This window comes from Uloborus diversus, chromosome 1 (genome assembly GCF_026930045.1).
Source record: "Uloborus diversus isolate 005 chromosome 1, Udiv.v.3.1, whole genome shotgun sequence".
In the NCBI taxonomy this organism is placed as follows: Eukaryota; Metazoa; Arthropoda; class Arachnida; order Araneae; family Uloboridae; genus Uloborus; species Uloborus diversus.
The window spans coordinates 88,976,873-89,000,989 of NC_072731.1; the positions used below are offsets into that span (position 1 = coordinate 88,976,873).

The 24,117-nt window shown below is 31.6% G+C and overlaps 2 protein-coding genes across 3 annotated transcripts in view; both read right to left on the reverse strand.

Moving 5' to 3' along the window:
* LOC129230145 (uncharacterized) overlaps window positions 1-1,413 on the reverse strand; it is a 22,100-nt gene extending 20,687 nt beyond the window's left edge. Inside the window, exon 1 of the mRNA XM_054864576.1 lies at window positions 1,348-1,413. Coding sequence (XP_054720551.1) covers window positions 1,348-1,413 — 66 coding nt within the window. The remainder of the gene's footprint in view (window positions 1-1,347) is intronic.
* Window positions 1,414-3,687: 2,274 nt separating this feature from the next.
* On the reverse strand, window positions 3,688-20,915 carry LOC129231004 (uncharacterized). Of its 2 annotated transcripts, none has more exons than XM_054865259.1 (4): window positions 20,789-20,915; window positions 9,781-10,018; window positions 6,334-6,777; window positions 3,688-5,040 (listed from the first exon to the last, which is right to left on the reverse strand). In XM_054865259.1, the coding sequence occupies exons 2-4, from the start codon at window positions 10,009-10,011 to the stop codon at window positions 4,657-4,659; spliced, it is 1,059 nt and encodes a 352-aa protein (XP_054721234.1). In that variant the 5' UTR covers window positions 10,012-10,018; window positions 20,789-20,915; the 3' UTR covers window positions 3,688-4,656. The 2 variants fall into 2 exon arrangements, with proteins under 2 accessions (XP_054721234.1, XP_054721226.1); XM_054865251.1 differs by having other exon boundaries at window positions 20,761-20,860.
* Between the last annotated feature and the right edge of the window lie 3,202 nt (window positions 20,916-24,117).

Sequence of the window (24,117 nt, forward strand, 5' to 3'; positions counted from 1 at the left end):
TGTATCTTTGATAAGGCCTCGATTCCTACAGTTTCCCTGAAATGAATTGCTCAGCTCATTGATATCTTCTACAAAAAGTATCTCAATTTCATGAGATCTTACAACCGAGACAAGGATAAACCAAAGTTTAAAGAAAGGATTGATAAATTTAAAAGTGAAGCAAGGAAACTCTTTGACGTCTCTGCGTGTAAGCACGTAATGAATGTTTTTGCACTTATAAAAAGACCCCAGACATTTGTGAATGTCCAATTTACATGAAATGTACGTGTGAAGAAGATACCGATCTCTGAACAAAGATTTCTCTATCTTCAGAGGAAACATGGCATAGGAAAAATAGGAACTTTGGATCAAAAGGAAACAAAAAGGTTGAAAAAAAGATTTCAAAGAAAAGCCTATGCCTTAAAACGAAAAGTTACTGAGTGCGTTTCAGTCATGAAAGATGAATCTGATCTTTCAAATGAAGAGCAACCAAGTTGTTCAGTCAAGGAAGAAACTTGTAATGATTACAAGCCAACCGACCCAGAGAAGAAAACCCGGTGGTAGATGAGGATTAAGCTGAAAACTACGGCACCTAGAAGCGATCGTTATGGCGTATCTGATCGTGCAACTGCTGCCATAGCATCAGAAACAATATGTAAAGTGTTATTAAACAAGACTCCGTTCGGGGTATTTATTTTGACGGAAGAAAAGATGATACTTATATATATATATATATATATATATATATATATATATATATATATATATATATATATATATATATATATATATATAAAGATTGAATCAAAGCAATTTCGGCGAACAGTGAAAGAAGAGCATTATTCTATTATCAAAAAACCTGATTCCGTTTATATTGGCCACGTGTCTCCAAACTCTGGATCAGCCAAAGACATGGTGAATAGCATTGTTTCATATCTAAATGAACAAAGAATTTCACTGGATGCTTTAGCCATCGTAGGTTGCGATGGTACTAACATCAATACTGGGTGGAAAAGTGGCGCGATTCGTCAATTTGAAATTTATATTGGACGACCATTGCAATGGGCTATTTGTTTATTACATTTCGTTGAGTTGCCTTTTCGCCATCTTTTTCGGTATTTGTATGGTGGAACAACTGGCCCAAATTCGTTTTTTTGGACCAATAGGAGAACAACTCAGAGGTTGCAAATAACTGCCAGTAATAGATTTTCAAGCAATTGACTGTACAATTCCAGATGTTAACAGAAAGTGCTTGAGCAAGGATCAAAGATATTTTTTAGATATATCTCAGGCAATAAAGGGTGGCAATTGCCCAAATGATTTGTCAAATCGTGACCCCGGTCCACTCTCACATTCTAGATGGCTCACCTGTGCAAATAGAGTCCTTAGACTGTATGTAAGTGTATTGATCCCATTAGGTGAGTTAAAAGACATAGTGACTTTTATTTTGAGATGTTACATGCCGGTCTGGTTTGAAATAAAGAACCGCAAAAATTTTACAGACGGTGCCATTCATGTTTACAGAACAATTCAAACCTGTCGATACTTACCTGACAATCTAAAACAAGTTGTTTTTACCCTGTCATTGAAAGAAACTCTTTCTTTGCGCACCCCGAAAACTTTTTAATGGCAATGGTGTTTGATGAAAGGAGGCACATAAAAGAACTAGCGTTTAAAAACGTCTTAAAAGATAGGGAGTCTGTTTCTAAAGGCAACAGCATTAGAAACTTTGTCATTCCATCTCTAAATTTCGAAGCAGAAGATTACACAGAGATTATTAATTGGGACACGACAAAGCTATCCTCTCCACCTTTTCTTCGAAAAGTTCCTAGCAAAGACATTGAAAATCTTATTGCAACAGGCACTATACCCGACTGGGATATAAAACTATTCCCCTGCCATACTCAAGCTGTCGAAAGATGTGTGAAGCTAGTGACGGAGACTTTACTCAAAGTGTGTGGATTTAAATCAAGAGATGGCTACATTAGAGCAACATTGAAATCTAGATCAATTATGCCCGAATTTTCCAAAAAATCTGATTATAAATTAGCTTTAACAAGTAACACTTAAAACCATAAGACTTGTATACTGGATTGTAAATTTGGTAAATATTTTATAACTTTTTATTATTTGAAAATGTTTCATTTTGCATGTTTAGAAGATACCTTTAAAGTCAGGAAATAAATTAATGTTTATGTGTAATATAGGGTTTTTTAAAAGGCTTTTCCCTGTAACACCGGGGAAAAAAACAAGAAGAACAATTTTATTTTTAATCACTAAGAAAAGATGAAATTCTCCCTTTTTTTTACTTTTCATGCTTGTTCCTGGATAAGAAGGCATTATTTGATTTCAAGATGTATTTTAAATTTCTGAAGGCTTCAGCAATCGTAACTTTTCTGTCTTAGAGTATTAAAAAGAGACGTTGGAGCAAAGTTTTTAAAAAATCGCTAAAAACACATGAAATTTTCCATTTTTTCAAATTTTTAGGCTCGTTGCGGGATCGGAAGATATTATCCGATTTTAAAAATTTTTGCTTTGTTTTGTAAGTCTTCACCAATCGCAACTTTTCTGCACTATTACAATTCGAAAATAAAAACTTTGTTTTTTTCGTTCCACCCTAATATATATATATATATATATATATATATATATATATATATATATATATATGATACATTTCACGAGTGCCAAAATCGACACGGATTTTTTTTTTTTTTTAAATGTGCAATTTACTCTAAATTCTTTGTGAAAAGTTTAAAAAATAGGAAATGCACGCGTCGTTAACAACAATCTTCACGACTTCCATATACGCACTAGGAACTTTGTTACTCTAAAAATTCAACTAATTAGTAGTCATTCATCCTTTAAGTGCAAATCTAAATATTTCAGCTTAACGTAGCTCATTTTTATACCATTGCGTCTCGCCGAACGCTAGGCAATTATTTGGCTTTAAGTCTTAAGAAAACTCTCATTCGGAGGAACTTCCTTAAAAATTCTCAATTCCTCAGATATTAAACTTATTTTTTGATACTCAAACGTAACGTCTGGCACATTTACAAAATCGAAAATTTTCTGCAGTCAATACAAAACAGTGTCATCACTTCAAGGGCTGCTTGTGTTAATGGCTAAAAATAGAAAAGTGGAGATTTTACGAGAAAGGGGAGGCAGAGAGAGGGAGGAGGAGCGGACAATCGTGGAGTTTATGGCTCATTGCCACAGAGAGAGAAAGGGAAATTGGGTCAATGAAAGGGATAAATTCGTTAAGAATTTCAGCAATATGCTGTTTATTTAATTTAACGCCGGAAAATGGTTAATCCATTTTGATCCAAAGTATTTCCGGAAGGCTATATTATCTGTAAATGGAACAGGGAATGGATATTTGTTTCTAATATCCTTAAGCGATTATGAGTTTTATCTTGCTAGATATTGCTTGGGAAAACCCATTTTCTTTTATCCTCTGCTTTGTTTAATGCTTGTTGTTAAAAGTCCTGTGTTTCCCAGGTAGTAATTATTTCATTGGGATTTTTTCTTACTGTTATTGCCGTGAAATAATATATATGCTAATCGAGCCATCAGCTTTTGTTAAATGGCATTTAAAGGTTTGTGATGTTCTAAACTATTTATATTTGATCCTTTTTAAGTAGTTTCATCAACAAATTACTAATATGTTAACATTTTCCGAAACTCATTTTACGCAACACATTTTACGTTAAAGTTGCTGTATTTAAAATGTTGCATAAGGTACAATGTAAGTTTTAGTTTATTTAAAGTAATATATTATAAGGCTTTAAGTACATCATAAAAACTTTTCCTCACTAACGTTTAAATACGTTTTCAAGTAAACCGTATTCATGATCTTCATTCTGCCTACATTTTAAATCATTATTTCTATTAAAGGATTGTTTTTTTACTAATGATATATATACTAATCATTCAAAGTATTATTTGCAAATACGTTCTGTCCATTAAGACTTAAATGGAAAGAATTTGAATATTTTCCCCCATATTATGTAGTTTTTCCTTTTTTTCCTTTGTCTTTCTGATGTGATTTTATTTCTAATGTTTTTTTTTTTTTTTGAAAAAAACGTCATCTTACTATTTTCTTTAAACTAACAACCTGTTTGCATTGTGGAGCAGTTCAACGGCGGGGATACTATTGAAACACTTTTTTCTACACGATTCGTTTTATGCCCTTACTGATTTTAAATCATGCTTGTAAATGACGTGGTATTTGGTTTTTTCACTTACTTATTATATTTCATGCCTTGAGTAATAACGTGGCATCTTGTTTGCGCATTTGAAATCAATAGCTGTATTGCAAAATATATATATTTTTTTTTTTTTTTTAAGTTTCACGACTAAGAAATGTTAAAAGCAATTTACATATTTCTCAGTTTTTAAACTTTTATTTTCTTTTTTGCTGAAAATAACCCTACAGAACCTGCATTACCATTCTTTACGAATACACAAAATCTTTTCGAATACATAAAATCTGCGAATATTATAATGCTATGCAATTGAAAATGCGCTAATATTTTGATCTTTTTATAACTAAACACCATTGATTTAAATATAATACAACAGAATCATACCGGGTATTCTAAACACAGCAACTGCAATAAGTATTTCTTATAAGTGAACTACATATTCATAATTTTACTACTCTGTTTTGAAGTGTTACACATTAGTAGGCTTAGATACTTCTGAGTTCAAAATACAACACAAACTTACCGGAGATTTCTGTGGACCTTCCAGCAAATGATGAACTCTGAGAAATGGTGAACTTTTGTGACATTCTCTCCATACTTTGGTAGGAATGGGTGAAACGGCAGGAGTCAAGCGCGTTTGCACTAAGTATAAGTTTTCTAGACGAATATCACCAAGTAATAAAAGGAGATCTTCACTTAAATGTTGGGTGGAAAGTGTAAGAGTTTGCAAGTTTATGAAGACGGCTGGATGAAGCATGGCATATTTATCCTTGCAGCAATTGATGATCCTGAGTGATTTTAGTGTTTCGCAACAATTGTAAGCAACATCGTCCAACAAGCTTATGGCTTCTTCCTGTAAGTATGACATTTTTTAAATTAAAAAAAAATGTGCTGGATGATAGTTAAAAGCATGAAGTAGATATATAGGCAGATCATAGAAATCATGCAACTGGGTGCAATCTAAAAATTATCTATATGTCTTTCAATGTAGAGAACATTAATTCTTTCGATCTATAAATCAATATATATCTCCAACTCTGAGTAAACTCAGAGTTTACACTGCAGACTGATGTCAAAAGCAATATGGTAGACTACGATATTGCGTTAGGAAAACTCAATAAAATGACTTTGAGTTGAAAAAAAAAGAAGGAAAAAACCATCTATTTCAATGTTTCGATAATGGCAGCTCGGCTCTTACGATATAAAGACATATCCTGAGTAAAGACTAATCCAATAGATTTAGAATGGTAATCCTCAAATGTGGTCATTAGCAGTCGAATGATTCTACTAATGGAAGATGGTATTTTATTAATTAATAATCATAAATAAACTAAACACGGTTGCTTTTTTACTTTATATGGCTTTAAAGCTTGGGATCTCCAGCTTTTTATACTCGTGATCCACGGTGCAAATACATGGAGGCAAGGGCAATAATAGACCGATATTTAAGTTCAGATGGTCTAATAAGCGCTATCCTCCATTCCCCCCACACCTTTTTTTTTTTTTTTTTTTAACTAAGCTCTCGGTGCTAGTTTTTGAGATTTATGTGGCTTAGTTTCCTTTCAATATGCTTAAAGGAAAGCTTATTATTAAATAAAATAATGTTTCGTTTTTAGATTGCAAGCTTTCCTCAAGCCGGATGTGACCATCAGGCTGGGAACTTTTACTTTCAAGTATTTGAACGCATGACAAAAAGATGCACAACCACTAAAAAAAACGCATTTTACTTTCCAAAACTAAATAATACAGCGAAATTAAGATAGATCAAAATATAATTAACATTCCAAACTTTGCTTAATAGCACATTTTTCAATGGTATATCATTATAACTTCACTTTATATTATTATTAGGCTTTACGTAACTAAATTTCAACATATGAGGCAGTTGGAAGCAAAGGAATGTTAAACCAAGAAAAAATATTTAGAGATAACCATTACAAATGATAGGAGAGTCGCTTCACTGTCTTTGGGCAAGATATAGCACTAATAGCTCTGATAGGTGCTGCTATACAGCATGATATAGGAAAAAAATATGCAATGAAAGCCAACCGAGCCCCAACGCGTTTTACTCAAAACTTGAAAATGTCCACTCATATCCCTTTGCTCCTTAGTGCCGCACATAATATTAAAAAAAAATGATGCATACCTTTTCTAACAGCAAATCCTGAAGATAAATGTGCTTAAGTCCTGGCAAATCATTCATCAACCTTTTCAAAGCTTCAAGAAGTTTCCCTCCAGTCCCAAACACCTTATCGTCAACGCCACTGTTCTGAGACTTCTCAGCTGCAAACTCACAGCCGAAAGTGAAATCAAGCGTTCTGATTAAGTGCAGCTGCTCGAATTTTTCGCAGTAGTAGGATAGAATCATCATGAACTCGTACAGGTTAAAAAAGTTTTCCATCGGTTTGATGATAATCTTCCTGAAGCCTCTCGATACTTTGTGTAGGCAGAGTTGCATCCTATAGTGGTCCAGCACATATTGATCCCCCATGTAATAGTTGAATTTCCTTCGCGTTAGTGTTCGATCATGTAGAATAAAGGTTTCCCACACTCTTTTTGAATAAAATATTCTGTTCCAATTCCTGCATACCTGAAAAATATACGAGTACATCAGAATAAAAAAAAGTTATGTTTTAAGAGGAGTGCGTTTCCCTACATAAAAAATGACCAAGATATCATTTTATCATTTTGTTACAAAAATTACTTATAATTTTTTTAAACCGCTGATAACTGCTTTTAAAGTTGCTGATAATAGCTGCTGATGAACTATTTTGCAGTTTTAAAATATTATAACAATTATAAATAATTGTTATAATATTTTAAAACTGCAAAATAGTTCAAACTAGCAATAATGTTTCATAGATAGACTCAATAGTTTAACAAAATGAGGGTGACTTTAGGGTTACACATGCTCCAATGCAAAAGCAAGTCCAAATGCAAAAACAAAAATATAGAATGCTTTTTCTCCGTGACTGTTTTTTTTTTTTTTTAGTGGAATAGCTAAGAATATTTTTCGATAAGAAAAAAGAATAGCTTTTGCAGTCAGTATAATATATTTAACTGAACTTTTCATTTGATAAGTATTTCATAATGTAATAAAATGTTTCAAGCATGTTATCTCTAAAAAAATTGTCAAAGATCTTTTATGATTTTTAAAATTTAAAATTGATCAGAGAATATTTACTAACAAATATACAACCAAGCCCACCTAATAGAATAGCCAATTTGCCTCGTAAAATTATTCCAATAAGCAGAATAATCCATTACCTGAGATCAAAATAACAAATTACAACTGTTTGGTGCATTAAAAACATATTTTATTGAGCGGTACATTCTTTTTCTGATATTCCGATAAGCGGACTTGATTGTATGCTTAAATCAAGGCACACATTTTTAGAGGTGATTTTTGTGACCATTTAGAAAAAAAAAAAGAAGAAGAAGGAAGACATCAAAAAAAATTTAGAATTTTTAAAAACAATAATTTTCTAAAAACTTAGGGTTTTTTAGGAAACTAAAATAAAAGGTAAAAAGTGGACAATACTATTGATTATTTAAAATAAATCATTTATTCCAAAGTAAGTAAGCATACGAAGGTTTCAAAGAATTATATATCTGACTTATTTTTAATTATGAATATAGAAGGGCCCCTTAAATACCATTCGTGTGAATTTTGTTTAGGAAAGTCTTGAGGAAATGTTTTGAAACGAAGTATTAGAAAAATAAATTTAGGGAAAGAATCCAGAATTAACATCCATTTCAACACAAAAAGCTTGACATAAGTGCAGCAAATATTCGCCGAGATATGAACAACAGCGTTTTGTGACTTACATCACTTTAACACTCGCAGTCAAAAACACCTTTTGGGGAAAAAAATGGCTAACATGGTTTTAAAATTATATGAGTGCATCGAATGTGTTTTTCCAAATTGTACGAGCTTTTTTAGTGTGTTTTTACATATCATAGCATAAAATTTTAATTTATTTTTCACGGGCAATGAAAATTATGAATATTTTGCTTTTTTACTTCGACAACCTTTTTTCGTCTAAAATTACGACAAGTGCCAATATCATCTTCTGCATGGTGACAAAAATTTTTACTCCATTATCTCCTTGAGTTTTGGTCTCAAATGTTTGATTTTTTTTATGTTGGGATTATTTTCCTAAACGTAAGTTAGAGGACCTAGGGTACGCATAAAATCGCACAACTTATCCTTTTTTTTCTTCAAAATGATTTATAGTTCTCTAGCGTTCATATATAATGAAACTGGTTACACTTGAAACATTTATCCATACAAAAGGAGTTTTATTGAAGTGCTAATACAAAAAAAACTTAAAATTTTCAACTTAATTTCTGAGAAACCTAGTTTTTATTTCATATTTGTTTTGTTTCAGACTTGAAAACACAGCATTTAATTTAGAAAACATCAGTTTAATAACGTTGTAAGCAGATAATACAACGGATGTTTTCTGCTTTGACCACTGCTGCTAATAAAAAAAAAGGAATCGATTTTAAAAAGGCAGCATTTCACTTAAAATATTAAAAAAGTTAATCTTCTTGTATTTATATATATATACCATTTTACTGTGGTATTTACCACAAAAATTGTGAAGGGAATAATTATATACTTAAATTGTTTGTGTAGAATAATTAAATTTTGATTTTGTATCTTGAAATACATATTTTTTAGCTTATCAACCCGTTCACTTACAACTGTTTGTGCGGTCTTGTATACAAGCCAAAACTGATTATCACGGGCATAATCATAATATAACACTGGCCAACCACGTGTCTTGTACGAAGAGAACCTGTGCCAGTTGTGTCTTACGCATGCATTTATATTTATAGTACATTAACTCATTTGATATGACTTTGATCCGAATGACCGAACCGTAGAACAGCTGAAAACTGAGTAATCTTACCAACGTTTTGGTATAAGGCTGTGAAATAGGTTAAAAGATTAAATAAAAATTTTCCTCTTTCATTATTTCTTTTAGACTACTATACAATAAATATGATTGAATAACCAAAAGCCTATTGCTTTTAGTTAGTCAATCATTTAATTATTCAAAAAATTCCTTTGCAAATCACAACCCTATTGTTGTTGCAGTGAGCAATTACATCAACTGAACTCTTTGAGTCAGTGTATATCACCCACTTTTTGTAATTTGATTGGGCTGTTGTTTGCAAAGCTGTTAAAATGGCTTTCACTTCGGAAGTGAAAACTGAACAAGATGAATTTAATTTCTGTGAAATTCTCTCATCATTAATTATTACCGCGAAGCAGACGAGATCGTTTGAGTTTGATCCGTTGGTAAAAAGCTTTTTATACATTGTATATATTTATATGTTTTACTTCAAAAAAGATTTGTTGATGTACTGAATCGGCAGTTTTTTTTTTTTTTATTTACTGATTTTTTTTTTTACAACTCTTTAATCCAAAAAATAATTTTAAACACGTACCAGAAAAACAGGACTTTTGAAGTGAAAATTAAATTAAAAAAATACTAATCTACATATATATGTACCCTAAGGCATATTTTTTGTATCGCAATCTTGCTCAGCCCCAACATTGAGACTCCCTCAAACAACTTACTTGAGATGCATAGTAACGTTCCCTTATAGAGAGCCTGGAGAAAATATCCTCCAACACAAGATCCGGTAAAGCGTCCCATCTGAAGCGAGGCTCCGTGCTCGGTTCATTCTTCTTATTTCTTACTTTTCTCCGCACGGAGGGCTGAAAAGAAGTCTGGTTGCCGAAATCAAGTTCGATCGTCTCCTCTTTCTCTGGGTTTGTGTATACCATAGGTGGGAGGTTGCAAGACATTTTGATCCTACAAAGGAAAGTGTCATAGAAATGTGCAGGCGCTATTGCAACGTGATGCAGTTCAGTGTTACATAACATCTTCTATTTCTTCGGACTAACAAAAAAAACTGCTTTCTTTTGGTTTGGTAAAAGAAGTTCTTTTCAGAATTATATATGAAATAAATGTGTGTGTATATATATATATGAGAAAACATAGGAGTGTTTAATGAAAAATCCTTGAGCTTCAAAATGGATGAAGAAACTGGATTAATTTGTATTAATTATAAATTGAGCGTAGTTGGTATCAAAGAACAATCCTTTTCCAAACTCACACATCCAGAGCCCGACTAACTAAAAGTGAGACCCAAGACCCACAATAATTTTGAGGCCCCCTGAAGGCTATTATTTTAAAAAGGTGGCGTTTGTTTGTATAGTTGTAATGATATGCATAATTCTTTAAGTAATTTGGGGCTCCATAGGAAGAGGGGGCCCTAGGCCTTGGGCCCCTCTTCCTATGCCCTCCAGTAGGCCCGTGCGGTAATCAGGCCCTGCACACATCTGTCTTTCTCTGTACGTTGTGAAAAATTAGTTGTTTTTTTTTTAATTTGTTTTAAATTGGTAAATTTTTATTTATTTATTTTTCAATTTGTAGTTTTGAGCTTCAACAGGTTCAATTTGTCATACATAGTAAAATTTGAATTATATGTTGATCTTGTAAACATAAAAGTAGATCAAATATGATGCTTACAATATTCGATTAGAAGAAAAGTTTGATAGCAGAAAATACCGCATCTTAGAATTAGAAGCTTTTGATAATTTCAACGACTTTCCAACTGGCATTGGGAGAGAATGATTGATCGTAATGATGGATTGTAGCATGCATAGTACGGTGTATTTAAACAAAGTAGTTGTAATAACAATTGAACTCAAAATGTTTAAGAAATTAAAACACTGCATATGAGATTTGCAAAACTTAGAATTACATTTTTTTTTTAACAAGAAGCTTAAGATGTGAACAAGACACTTTTTCAAAGACAAACACTTTTTTTAACAATAGCTTTCTCTCTCTCTCTCTTATTCTTTCGCTAAGGTTCCAACTGCTCAAGTGCATCTCTTTAAACCATTATTCGCACTTAATTAATCTCCCTTCAATGAAAATAAAAGCGTAGCTGCTATGAAAACGAAGTCAAACTCTTTGTCTCAAAACATAAGGTTTCATGTTTCTCCAATTTCAGAATTATTAACATTAAAAAATGGCTTGAAGACAAAAGACACCGTTTAGTTAAGAAATTTTAAAATTTTATTGAAAAAAAATTCAAATAGTCTTTTTGGTGAAATACTGCAAAGAGCAGTATGCTAACGTCATAACATGGAAAAGGACAAATTAAGATTGTTTTTAAAATTTATTTTATTTTTTTCGAAACAAAGAAGAGTGCTACTTAATGCACTTGTGTTGCTCTTTTTTTTAATGAAAAGTGTTTCAGTAATAATAATTGCCAATATCAGGAAGTAATCAAACACCTTTCTACCCGTAATGCGCTCCTGAAAATCCAAAACTCATGTATGGGGTTGCTGCTTTAAACCATTTTAAAAATTGTCTTTTACAAAACTTATAGCTTTGCGCTTTCAGTCAGATTTTTTTATTATGACATTTTTAAATGAACATTGTTTTTTAGTCCGTAGTTAAAAAGCAAGTGTATTGGACAAAATAATTGGAATTTTCACGTGCATTTTTTACCAGTATGAAGAATTTAATATGGTTTATGGCAAATGTATTTTGATATTTTTTTCCTATCTCTTTTGGTATCCTCTTTTATAGTGATTAAAAGAAATAGTCTGTGACAGATTTAAGGTGTTGCAGTTTAGGGTATCGAGAGGTTTTGAAATTTTTTTCCTTTCGAATATTTGTGCCCTATGTTTCATTACTTCCGTAACGCTAAAAAATAAATCTTTACATAAATGTAACAATGTTTGAGATTTTTCACTACATATCGATAAAAAAAGTCTACTCTTAATAGTGTTATGTTGAAAGAAACACTATAATACATGATGTAAACATTTTAAAAATAGTAAAAACTGGGACTAATATAACAGAATAAATGTTAAAAAAACTTTAATATTAAAAAAAGAAAAACTATTTCTTTAAAAGCAGGCTAAATGAAGCTATGAATATATATATATATATATTATATATATATATATATATATATATATATATATATATATATATATATATATATATATATATATATATATATGTGATGAGTGTGTGTGTGTGTGTGTGTGTGTGTGTGCGTGCGTGTGTGTGTTTCTAAATGAATTTATTTAGATGTCTTTGTATGAAAATGTCTTAACGATGATTTAATTATTCGTAACTTCCGCATATAACGTTTAAATTAATACCATGTACATGAATTCAAGTTTTATACATGGAACGCATCAAATCATACAGCTGTGACGCAAGCATTTCCCTATGGTCCAGTCGCAACATAAAGTATTCGAGCACATAACTCGCTATCTATCGATCACAAAACTATTAAAGTTACCGCCAAGCCACGGGAAAGTAAAAGCAACAAGTAATCTTGATGGCTGGAAAGATGGCTGTACACGGATAGACTCCAATAGGAACAGATTGTTTAGTTTTTGGCGTCATACGCTCAAATGTCCCTTTACGTTTTGCTGCTTAATATGTTAAATGAAAGTGTTAATAAGAATGGTTGCGAACTGTTTTGTGTAGGCGACATCATACTAGTTTTCCTCCGCTGTGTTGAGTGGCTATATTAGACCTATCTCATCGAATGGAAATGTTTCCTTAAGTGAAAAGTACTACTTTTAGTCACTGAAATTGATAGAATAAACTGAAAAAATAACATGGAGCCAGAACAAACTTTTATTTTCCCAACAGATATTTTTTATTTAATTTTTTGAAATGTCCGAGTTTGGAAATAGGGCGTGGTCTTTATGACGCCACAAGTGATGTAACTTTGGAGCGCTACCCCATTTTCGCGCTAAATGTTGATGCTTTGCTGTCAACCGCGTTAACAGATTATGATGGAACTGTGCTATAATGCCATCAGTGAATGGCATATCATCTCTTATGATGTCATGAGCAGAAACGTATTAAAATAATTTCAATCTGCGCACCAATTAAAATAATTGTTTAAAAATACTAAAGTTTGTCAAATAAATTTAAAAAACGTTAAATCCAATGCTTTTGAGCAAGCTCTTTAAGAAAAATACTTTAAAAATTTTGGAAACAACCCCATTGCTCTAATTTATTGTTTAATGTTTTTGAGATTTTCACATTGAGATATTATCACAGTCATGATGTGTTTATCCTCTTAAACGTACGTACTCATATCCTTTTTAATTTTAACCATATTTTTTAACCCTATCTAATGAGTATTTTGTTAGAAGTGCCGAACGAGTGCAATAAACAATAAAATGTGAACAAAAATGAATGTTTTGAAATGTATTTTGATTTTCGCTATTCGTAGAACATTTTCTAGAACAAAAAAAAAACTGTTCTCCAAAATTAGAAGCGCGGTCACAAAACAACACAACCTAAAGTTTTCTGACCTTAAGTTGTGAAACGGTTGCTCACTAAAAGTTGGGGGAAAGTTTTGCAAGACGTGATTAAATTTTCATTTATTTGACTCGGTATTTTTTTCTCCTGGAGCTAGTTGGAACTTTGTGAACTGGAACTGCTCCAAGTTTTTAAAAGCGGATTCTCAACTACCGGAGCTATTTCGAATGGACGGCATGGGGGTAAAAACAAAAGAGTTAAATTTAAAACTACTTACTTTCTGCATTTAGAATTTACGTTGTTAAAAGTATTAAAACAATATTATGCTAAATGCTACGACTTTCATTTTTAACATAAAGTCAATAAATTCTTATTACTTAAGTGCAATACTTAAATGTATTAAAAGATACTATTCTAGTATCAATTAAATATGGTGCGTTCAAGGTTTTATGTAAGAACGTCCTAAGTTTTAACGTCAATTTATTATTTACGTCACTAAATAAACTAGTCACTAATACGCAAAATTTCAAATTATTGAAAACCTAATTTCCCAATTAAATATAGCTTTATCTGGTTGGGGTTTTTAAGATTAACACGCAACACAACCTTTTGAGTTGAATATTTTTTGAAATATAACTTTATTTGCACAGTATATGAAAGTTGATTCATTGGTGAGTTAAAAAAAAAACAAACAAGTAAAAATAGGCAGTTGCTTTCTTGCGATTTTATTAAACTAAGAGCGAAGAAAATTAAAAAAAAAGCAAATATGTGATTATTATTTATTTATGTCTATTATTAAGCTACTGTTTACGTACATTCTATTCATATGCATGCATGAATCTATGTGAATGAATTATGTGTCAGTATGCTAAGTTTCAATTCTGACTCCAACAGAAAAAAATGAAATATTGTGTCTGCTAAATGGTCATAGTTGCAAGCAGGGTTACCCCGATCGGAGGTCACTGGAGGGCACTGTGATCTCCTAGAAAACTCCTTATTCGGAAATTTCGTCTGACGATTCGTCAAAATTTGGTGTCCCATTCGGCAAAATTTGGAATTCCATTCGGCAAAATTATCTTTTTCCGGCAAAACTTGGAGTTCCAATCAGCAAATTGAAAATTTCCGCCCGCCCAAAAATTAAAGCCCGGGGCGTCTCTGGTTTCTAGTTAAAAAAATTTCTTACGGATTTAGAACTACCTCTCCTAATTTACAACTCAACCAAATATGCACAATTTTACGCCATAATGAGTATGAATTTGCATTTGGTGTTCTACAAATAGTTTAACAGATTTGTTACTATCTAAATCATAAGACCTATTATTTTACAAAAATTCTAAGCTCGACAATTTTGTATGACTAGCTCGAAACTTTTTTGGGTTCAGGCAAAGAAAGAAGAGAATAGGGAGGGGGGGGCAGAGAGAATTGGTTTTCAAAAAAAAAAAATCTCTGCTAAGTGGCGATTCCAATTTATTCAGTTAAAATCATAAGTATTGCTTCCAAACTTTGTAGCGATAGGTTTTTTGGTCTATTCTGTAAAGTCGCAACAGACCTACAAAGAAACATTTACACATGATGTCTGTTGGCATGATTTGTGTTAGCAGAAATGCGATTGAAAGATCTGGTAAGCGAAAAAAATTGAATTTATTTCCGACAAATTAAGTTTTTGGAGCTAATTGAAGACAGTAGCTTCGTTTTAAAAATGTGTATACAATAGGTTGGCTCAAAAACCTTTTTTTCACTTAGATTCCTGGACACCCCCTATTTTTTTTTTTAAGACTCACTAATGCTGTAAAAGTTTGAGCTTCTTACTCAAATTTTAAGAGGGTGCTCAATGACCCCTAGTTTTAACATTAGCCCTAGCATAGAAAATGTCACAAATTTAGAAACATTTAGTTTTCCCAGCTATTTTGTTTTTTGTAAATAATTATTTTATTGCTATATATATATATATATATATATATATATATATATATATATATATATATATATATATATATATATATATATATATATATATATATATATATATATATATATATATATATATATATATATATATTGCTCGTGCTATATTACTATATTATAATATGTAGCGTTGCTTTTTCAGTTCAATGTATTTTTTAACCCCCACCCCCATATTTCTATCCATAAGTCTAAAAATTTCGAGGAGTGTCCTGTTATCTAGGAGAAACTTTTTTTACGGGTATTTTTGAACCACCCTAGTGTACAAACTATAACGTTAAATAAAATATACCATTAAAATATTGTAACATAAAAAAATACATATGGTTATTCTTAAAAAAGCCTGAACAAAATGAAAAACTTATTCTAAATAAATTCATTTTAATATCTTTAGTAGAAGAAATTATTAAGTTTGGTATGATTTAAAGCAATGCTGCCCAACTCACGGCCCACATGCAAAGCTGACCTGCATAGCACACTGTAATGCTCAACGTTAGGATTTGAAATCCAGATTTCGGAATCTTCCAACCAGTAGAGCGTCTTAGACATTTATTCCGACATTGTTTTCTGGAAAACAGGTGCAAACTTCGCATTTATAAAATAAGTGGTGATAACAAGCCATAGGTTTGCTTCTTTCTTTTTCCATATTTTCTGGCGTTATCTAGGGTTATCTTAATTTATCTTAAACATACTTAACTTTTACACGTGTTCTGAACAGAGCGATTTATCTGTACACGAGGTGCCTACCCTCGGGTAAAAAAACTATTGCATTTGGGCACTACTACATCAATGATTAAAATAAATAATGTTTTCAAAATACGGAAATAGTAAGAAAGACAATTGAAATTAAAAAAAAAACTGCGTTTAACTGCACAGATATGCAGATTACTGCCTATTCGTATTGAGAGATCCCAAGGAACATCTTTCTCAATGCAAAATAAGTGATCTTATGGATGAAAAGACATTCAACAACAGTCAAAGCTTACTTATTTTGTATTGAAAAAGGTGTTCCTTGGAAACCCCGAAACACGTGTATGCACTGATATGCGATTTTGTGTAATTAAACGTTGTTGTTTATTATTTTGTCTCCCATAGAAAATCAAAGATAGGAAAATATATTTTGTCAATTATTTAACGTTCGTCAGTTAATGTCTCCGTACGAGAAAAAAAAAACATTGTTCCACGAAGTCTAAGCGTGAGAAAGTCCCTTTTAATTAAACATCTCAAACCGGGAAAAAATAATTTCTTTGAAAGTTCCAAATCTTTTGGTATCTCTTTAGACTCCTAACTTCTGTGATTTTGAGGATATGGAGTGACATAGAACCATACATATGCTGGTTTAAAGGAGCGGAAAAAGATCTTTAAAGAATACAATGTGCTTCTTGATAGCTTTCAAAAGGAGAGCATAAAATGTTTACATGCATGTACTATTAAATACTTTATTCACTTATTTTTAACAAAACATCACGAGCTAATTTTTCACTTTCGATTTTACTTTGCCTCTACTCCGTGAAATTAGAAATGATTTCAGTAAAAATATTTTTTAATAAATTAATTCTCAATTTTTAAACAAATGCGAATTATGTAATTGCAATTTGCAAGACATTTGCGTCATTTTTTCCCATGTTTTAGTTCTTTCAGCTGTTATATACAAATCCCTCTTTTCTTCCTCTCCTCTCACGCTTTCAGACACAAAAACGGTAAAAGGTACATTTCAAACAAAGTCTCTAAACCTCCTTCACTATTTATACTTTACTTAATTTCAAGAAATATGTTGCAAAAATGATTAAAATTATGTTTAAGACATTCAGAAACTAAGCCGCCTTTGAAGTGATGTTCTGGACTAATTATGGAGCAGAAATTATTCTTGACAGAATTTCCATTCTCTTGATAGTTTTTAACTAATGGGTGCAATGGTAGGTCATATATTTTCTTGCGAAAGTGAAATGAAAGTGTCTTAAAACGTTATGTGCAAATGAGTTAGGGATTAATTTTGCTCTAGTGTTAATATTAGAACTAATCACAAAAGAACAGGAGTTTATGCAAAATCCCTTTTGAGTAGTTCCTGATATTCCCACGGAATATCGGCTCCAAACAAAGCCAAAACTTCCGTATTCTGTATTGTCAAAGTATTCCATAACACCATCCTCTCATCTTTAAATATAATCTAATAAATAAAAAATTAAAATTTAATAAAGGTATTTTTGAGAAATTTAACCTTTTACAATATAGCAGCTTGTTTTTTTTTTTTGGGGGGGGGGGATACTTTTTTCTGGGGGTATTTCAGGGTTGGCTTTCTGCCGGCAGAAACTGGTTATAACCGGTAAAAACCGGCTGAAACTGGAAATAACTTAAAAGTGTCTTTTAAGAACTTTAACTTTACTTAACTTTTAAATTAAGCGAAAGTGAAATGAAAGTGTCTTAAAACGTTATGTGCAAATGAGTTAGGGATTAATTTTGCTCTAGCGTTAATATTAGAACTAATCACAAAAGAACAGGAGTTTATGCAAAATCCCTTTTGAGTAGTTCCTGATATTCCCACGGAATATCGGCTCCAAACAAAGCCAAAACTTCCGTATTCTGTATTGTCAAAGTATTCCATAACACCATCCTCTCATCTTTAAATATAATCTAATAAATAAAAAATTAAAATTTAATAAAGGTATTTTTGAGAAATTTAACCTTTTACAATATAGCAGCTTGTTTTTTTTTTTGGGGGGGGGGATACTTTTTTCTGTATTTCAGGGTTGGCTTTCTGCCGGCAGAAACTGGTTATAACCGGTAAAAACCGGCTGAAACTGGCAATAACTTAAAAGTGTCTTTTAAGAACTTTAACTTTACTTAACTTTTAAATTAATTGCTGAATGATATTCGTTTAAATAAACTGAGATATCGAACTTCATTTCATCATTGTTAAAAATAAAATCCTATGCTGATTCCCTTGATTTATTTAGAAAGGGAACTTTTCAACTGCAGATCTTGTAATATCTGCATTAATCCAAGGACAAAAATCATATGGGTTCTTAAGCAAGAGGAGTGACATACAGAACTAAACAGGCATTTTTGATTGTAATTTGCTGGCTTTATATGCTTCACCTAAATTGCTTGTGATTGAAATTATCATGTGCTTCAAGAAGAAAGTGTCAGAATTTTACTTGCAAATATTAACTTAGATTTTTGTGTGTACCTAATGTCACAGCTTTGTAAAACAAATTGGCCCCATTTCTCGAAACTTATTTTTCCAGTCAAATTTTTCCCACTTTCCCAGTTACTAGATGGTGGACCAGTTTGAAAAAATATACAGATACATATTCAGATGAAAGTTTCACGATTATTGTTTGTTCCTTGATGCATTGCCTGCTAGCTCTTCTGCTGCAAGAATATTCTTAAGTTTATCATTTGTGCACATTAAATAGAGAAAACTGTTTTGAAACCACCTATTCTAAAAGGCAACTGCAGGGTCCAAACAATAACATTTGTTGCAATGTAACAATTGGCTGTGCTTTATTTAACAATTAATTATTTCTTCCATGTATTTTCTACTGTGTGTCAATAATTAAATTTTTGTCATTTTGTGAGTTTTTGCCAGTTTTTGCCGCAAATGTGGCAGAAACTGGTTTTTGCCATGCCGGTTTTAGACGGTTTCTACCAGTGGTTTTAACCGCTTTGGCAGAAACTTGCCAATACTGCTGTATTTACACCTTTAATGAGATACATCGACTAGTGAATGAAACACTTCAATGAACACAAAGATCGCCAATAAATAAATAAAAGATTTTCTTTATCTTCCATTAACGTATAAGCAGTAGCAGCATCCTCCCGTACATAAAGAAAAAAAACCTCTCCTCACTAGAAAATATTGTTTATCCACTTTTTGGGAGCGTTCATTTATTGGGTTGGTGCTCCCCCCCCCCCATCAACGCTCCAAGAGGAACCTGATGCAGAATTTATTAAAAACACGCCAAAGCATTAAAAATCAGTAGATAGATCAGTTAGAATATCTTTACTATCTTATGTAAAAGGCGAACTTAACAACTTAACAAATATGTTTAACAACTTAATAAATTTTCTACTTAACTTCAACTTTATAAATTATATGCTGAATTGATATATGTAACTGCTTTAATTGAAACTGAAATATATTTGATGTTTCAATTTATCTTCAACATTATAAGTTTATGTTGTTCAATAAAAGAACAGCTTCTGTCCGCGTGTCCAGCGACTACGTTTTTTTATGAATAACCTATCTCTCTCCCGAGTGTATTTTAGCCACCAAACTTAGAGTTAACAGTCGACCACGGTAAACGATTGCGCCAAGGAGGCTTTGCTCCAGTTATAAAAGGTAGCAGATAGATCGTTTTTACGTGTCGCTTTTTACTCCCTTCAACAAAGTGCGATGGGAAGCATACAGCTTTAAAAAAAAAAAAAAAAACATGTTTTGAAAATTGATGTGCTTTTTTTTTTTTTTTTTTTTTTTTGGCGACTCTCCACGATTTCCTTGAATATTTTTTTGATTTTTTTTACATTTTACTCTCAAAACAGAAAAATCCGTGAAGCCTACCGAAATTAACATTCTATGTTTTAATTCGGAAAATTTATTTTTGTCATGTAGCAAAAGGCCGAAGTTTGCCCCACCAAAAGTGTGTGATGCAATAACTATTTCTAAGCTTTCGGTTGATAATCTGAAACAAAATAAATTTTCAGATTTTAATGAAAGCTGGAAAAAATCAGAATATTAGCCATCAAAGGAATGAAAAGAGGAATATGTTATTAAAAAAAAAAAAGGTTACAGATCACTTTTTCTATGTACAATCACGCATTTACTTAAACCTTTAGTAATCCTTTACCGTGCATCTTTTTTGACGTTCAATACAGAATCTTACTAATTGACTTTATGTTTTAAGTTCGCACAAGAAAAAACGTATCTCCTAAAGTTAAATTACAGATTTATTATTTTGAACCGTCAAGAAAATTTTTTGTGTGATGTGCCCGTTCATTAAACAGTCATTTTTATCAATTCAGATTTCTTTTTGTTACTCTCAAAATTGTATACTAAGCCAACTGTTTTTCCGAATAATTGCAATGTTTACAATAATCAATATCATTAAACACATGATAGGTTTTAATCAAAATATTTGTTCCGTACCACATGCTGAGAAAAAATATCCAGCAAAAAAAGTTAAAATCCTAAATTTAGACAGCGTTTGTAAAGACAGCGTTAAGTATATTTTTCAATTCTGCAATTGATGTGATAGGTTCTATTCATTTGACTTCATATTTACCATGCATAGAAGAAATATATCCACTTGCCTGTGGAGGTGGCCACATCTACAAACCACATCCTTCAGTTACCGTTTCTCTGTTGCTATCTGCAAGAAAACACGTTGAAAATGTTGGCTATTTTCCAGTGCCCTCGCTCTGTTGGGTAAAAGTCTGAGAGACATCTGTAAAGTTTTATCTGCCATGTTACAAAGAAAACATTTGGTCTAGTTACAAAACAGGTACTAAACTTACGTAATTCATTTGGTGAAAACGTCATGCTGCAGATAAAATATTCATAAGGGTTTTGTTATCTTTTCAGCAAGTCTGGAAGCAATCCAAGATAGTTTTTAACATTGAAAAAAAATAACTTACAGAAATGCAGTTATACAAATTGGTTATCGTATGAAAATCGAGAAATTTATGTAATTTCCATACTAAAAATGGCACCCATGTGTATTGCGCTTGGTCGAAAAAATTGATTTATTTATTTCGGAGTCGTGTTAAGTCTCTAAACTTGTAGTTTGGCATCCTGAATAGGAAGGGGGGGATTTAAGCTCATATCTTCAGTTCGCACATAAGGCTGAAAGTTTGAAAACATATGTTAAAAATCAAAATTTTCTAAAAATAATAAAATTTGTTTTTTCGTATTTTTTCATTATGCAACAGCCATCAGTATACAGCATAGTTTGAATCTAAAAAATATTTTATAGCTTTTACATAAGATATTTAGTTCGCGCATACGCCTTAGATTGAGTTTCAAATTTCAGGAGATTTTAGCCCAATTTACAGCATATGCGCAAACGAAAAATCTTGTATTAAAGTTATAAAATATATCTTTAGGTTCAAATTACGCTATATACTGACAATTTATGGTTGTTGCCTCACAAAAATATAAAAAAACTAATTTCAATTTTTTTTTTTTTTTTTTTTTTTTGAAAAATTCAATTTTCGGCATCTTTTTTCAATTTTCCAACCGCGCGAACTAAAGGTGTTAATTTAGAACTATTTTTTCCTTAAATAAGGAGATTAAACTACAACTTTTGAGAGGCAACGCGAATCCGAAATAAAAAAATCTATTTTTTTTTTTTTTTTTTCAACCACCCTAATGTGTACGTCTACATTATAAGTATCGTGTGTGTGTGTGTGTAAGTGCGTGTGCGTATGCGCGTGCGTTTGTGGGTTCCGAGACAGCGGCAGGGACTCGAAATGCGATAGTTTTGCCGATGTTAAACACTTCGTCAAAGGATTTTTAATCCACAAATTTTAAAAATGTAGTTAATATTTTAAGGGGTTTGATTTTTTTCCGAGACAGACCCCGGAATATTTTCGTCTCAGAGCTACATTTTTACCACAAAGAAGAAAATCCTGTTTCAAACGCGATGCAGAGAATTTTAAACAGAATAAATTTTTAAATTTCTATGATTTTTAAAAGACGTTCTTTAACACAATTTTGCTGAAGTTTTTTATTCAATATCTCTTCCAACAAGATATTCAAAGAGCCTATTCTTTCATCACTAGGGGAAACCATTTCCTTTTTCTTCTGAAAAAACATATCTTTCAAAGATATTAATTACATATTTATTTTACAACTATTAAAATACAGAATTAGATTTATATTCCGGACGAGCTATATTAGAAATTTTCATTTCAACCAGAAAGATTAGGGTCACATTAAAATATCTGTTTCCATTTGTATCGTTTCGTTCTTTCTGTCTGTCTCTCTCTCTGTCTTGCTTTTGCCTATTAACTTAGTCGTTTTCTGAAACATGTTCTCTTTTGGCTTCTAATATTTAGATAAAAGCCACATTTTTTTAAAAAGAGTATTGAACTTTTTTTTCTTTTTTCAAATATGAAAGATTTGTCACCCATAAAAAAAACTTGAATAAAAAGGCAAATCTTTAAAAGTCGAAGCACCATTTCTATCTTATTTATTTTATTTCATTTTATTTTATTTATTTATTTATTTTTTTATTATTATTATTATTATTTTTTTTTTTTTGGAAAAGAGCTAAGTATTTTACATCAAGCGGAACATGAAGAGGTAGAAAATCGATATAATTCTTTTAAACTAACAGCGTATACAAATACAAATGATGATGAAAGGCACAGGAAAGGACATTTTACTAAGTTATTTCCCCGGAGATAAAGGGAAATGCGTGCATTAAACTTATGGAAAGTGCTTATTCTATGCGAATAACTATGAACCTGTATTCAATAGATATGCAATAATGCTCGGAACTTCAAATGACTCGTAACTTTTCTAAATTTTTATTTTGAGAGGTGGCAGCGTATCAGGACTATAGAAGTAGAAGGACGACCATAACTCAAAACGCAAAAGCAAAATGGTGCTCCCCATTTATTCATTCTGCTCACGTCTGCATCTAATGACTTGAAACATCGTAGAAAAATACTTTGAAATGCCATTACAGAGACTTATGCTACCGGATATTTTACTTGAAAAGATGGAGGTTTCCAGTTTGCTCGATGAAAGCTTTTTTCTTTATTTAGAAAAATTCAAAATGTAAACATGAAAGGTATTTTTGTGATTTCAAAAGATATTCTTTGATCGAATTTATGGCCAAGTACTGTGCTATTTTTAGAGACGACGGAATTCTAAGACAGGCATCATCCCTTTTTTCGTTGGTTTTATTTTAAGAGGTTACATCTCGAATCGAAGTCTGACACTAATTAGATTATGCTCAATTAAACGGTTTAGTAATTATAATCTGTCATCATGTTTTACCATTAAGATGGTTTAATAATTTTTACATTCATAAAAACTTTGAACATTATGAAATTGCGTAAAATGTAGTAATATTTTCAACAAATGCAAATCTTATTAAAATGTTTGGATTCAGTTGACCTTATGAAGGAACAGCTTTCCTTTTTAAAATGTGGATTTTGAGAGCTGTTGATTTTACTTGAGAACTTAGGGTCTCATATCAATGAGGGTTTTAGGAACAACTTTCTTAAAGCTAAGGGAAAACACCGAGACGGTTTTCATCATTCTGATTTCTTTATAATATTAGTATCGATAAAAACCTCAAAGGGTAGCCCGAAATGCATGCAAAATTACAGCTTTTAGAATCACGGATTAATATCATCTATCTGCACTACTGGAATTTAAAAATTAATTTACACGAAGTAAATCTCACTTAAAATTCATATGAATAAATTTTGATGCATTGGCATTCAGCGAGTCTAAATGTTTCGCGATGTCCGAGGCTAAAAGAATGCTATATACCTTATCCTCTGCAGTCTCAAATACATGTATAGGTTATAACGGTTCTTATGCCATCATCGTTATTTTTTTTTTCACTTGTTTCTATTCCTTAGCATCCAGTTCATAGGGAACCTTTAATTATAGTGCAGCTTTG

Coding starts and splice junctions, on each gene's coding strand:
- LOC129231004 (XM_054865251.1), bottom strand. CDS start 20,819: ATGTGGTTTGTAGATGTGGCCACCTCCACAGGCAAGTGGATATATTTC. Junction 10,019..20,760: donor ATATATTTCTTCTATGCATG/GTAAATATGAAG, acceptor TTTCCTTTGTAG/GATCAAAATGTCTTGCAACC. Junction 6,778..9,780: donor AACGTTACTATGCATCTCAA/GTAAGTTGTTTG, acceptor TATATTTTTCAG/GTATGCAGGAATTGGAACAG.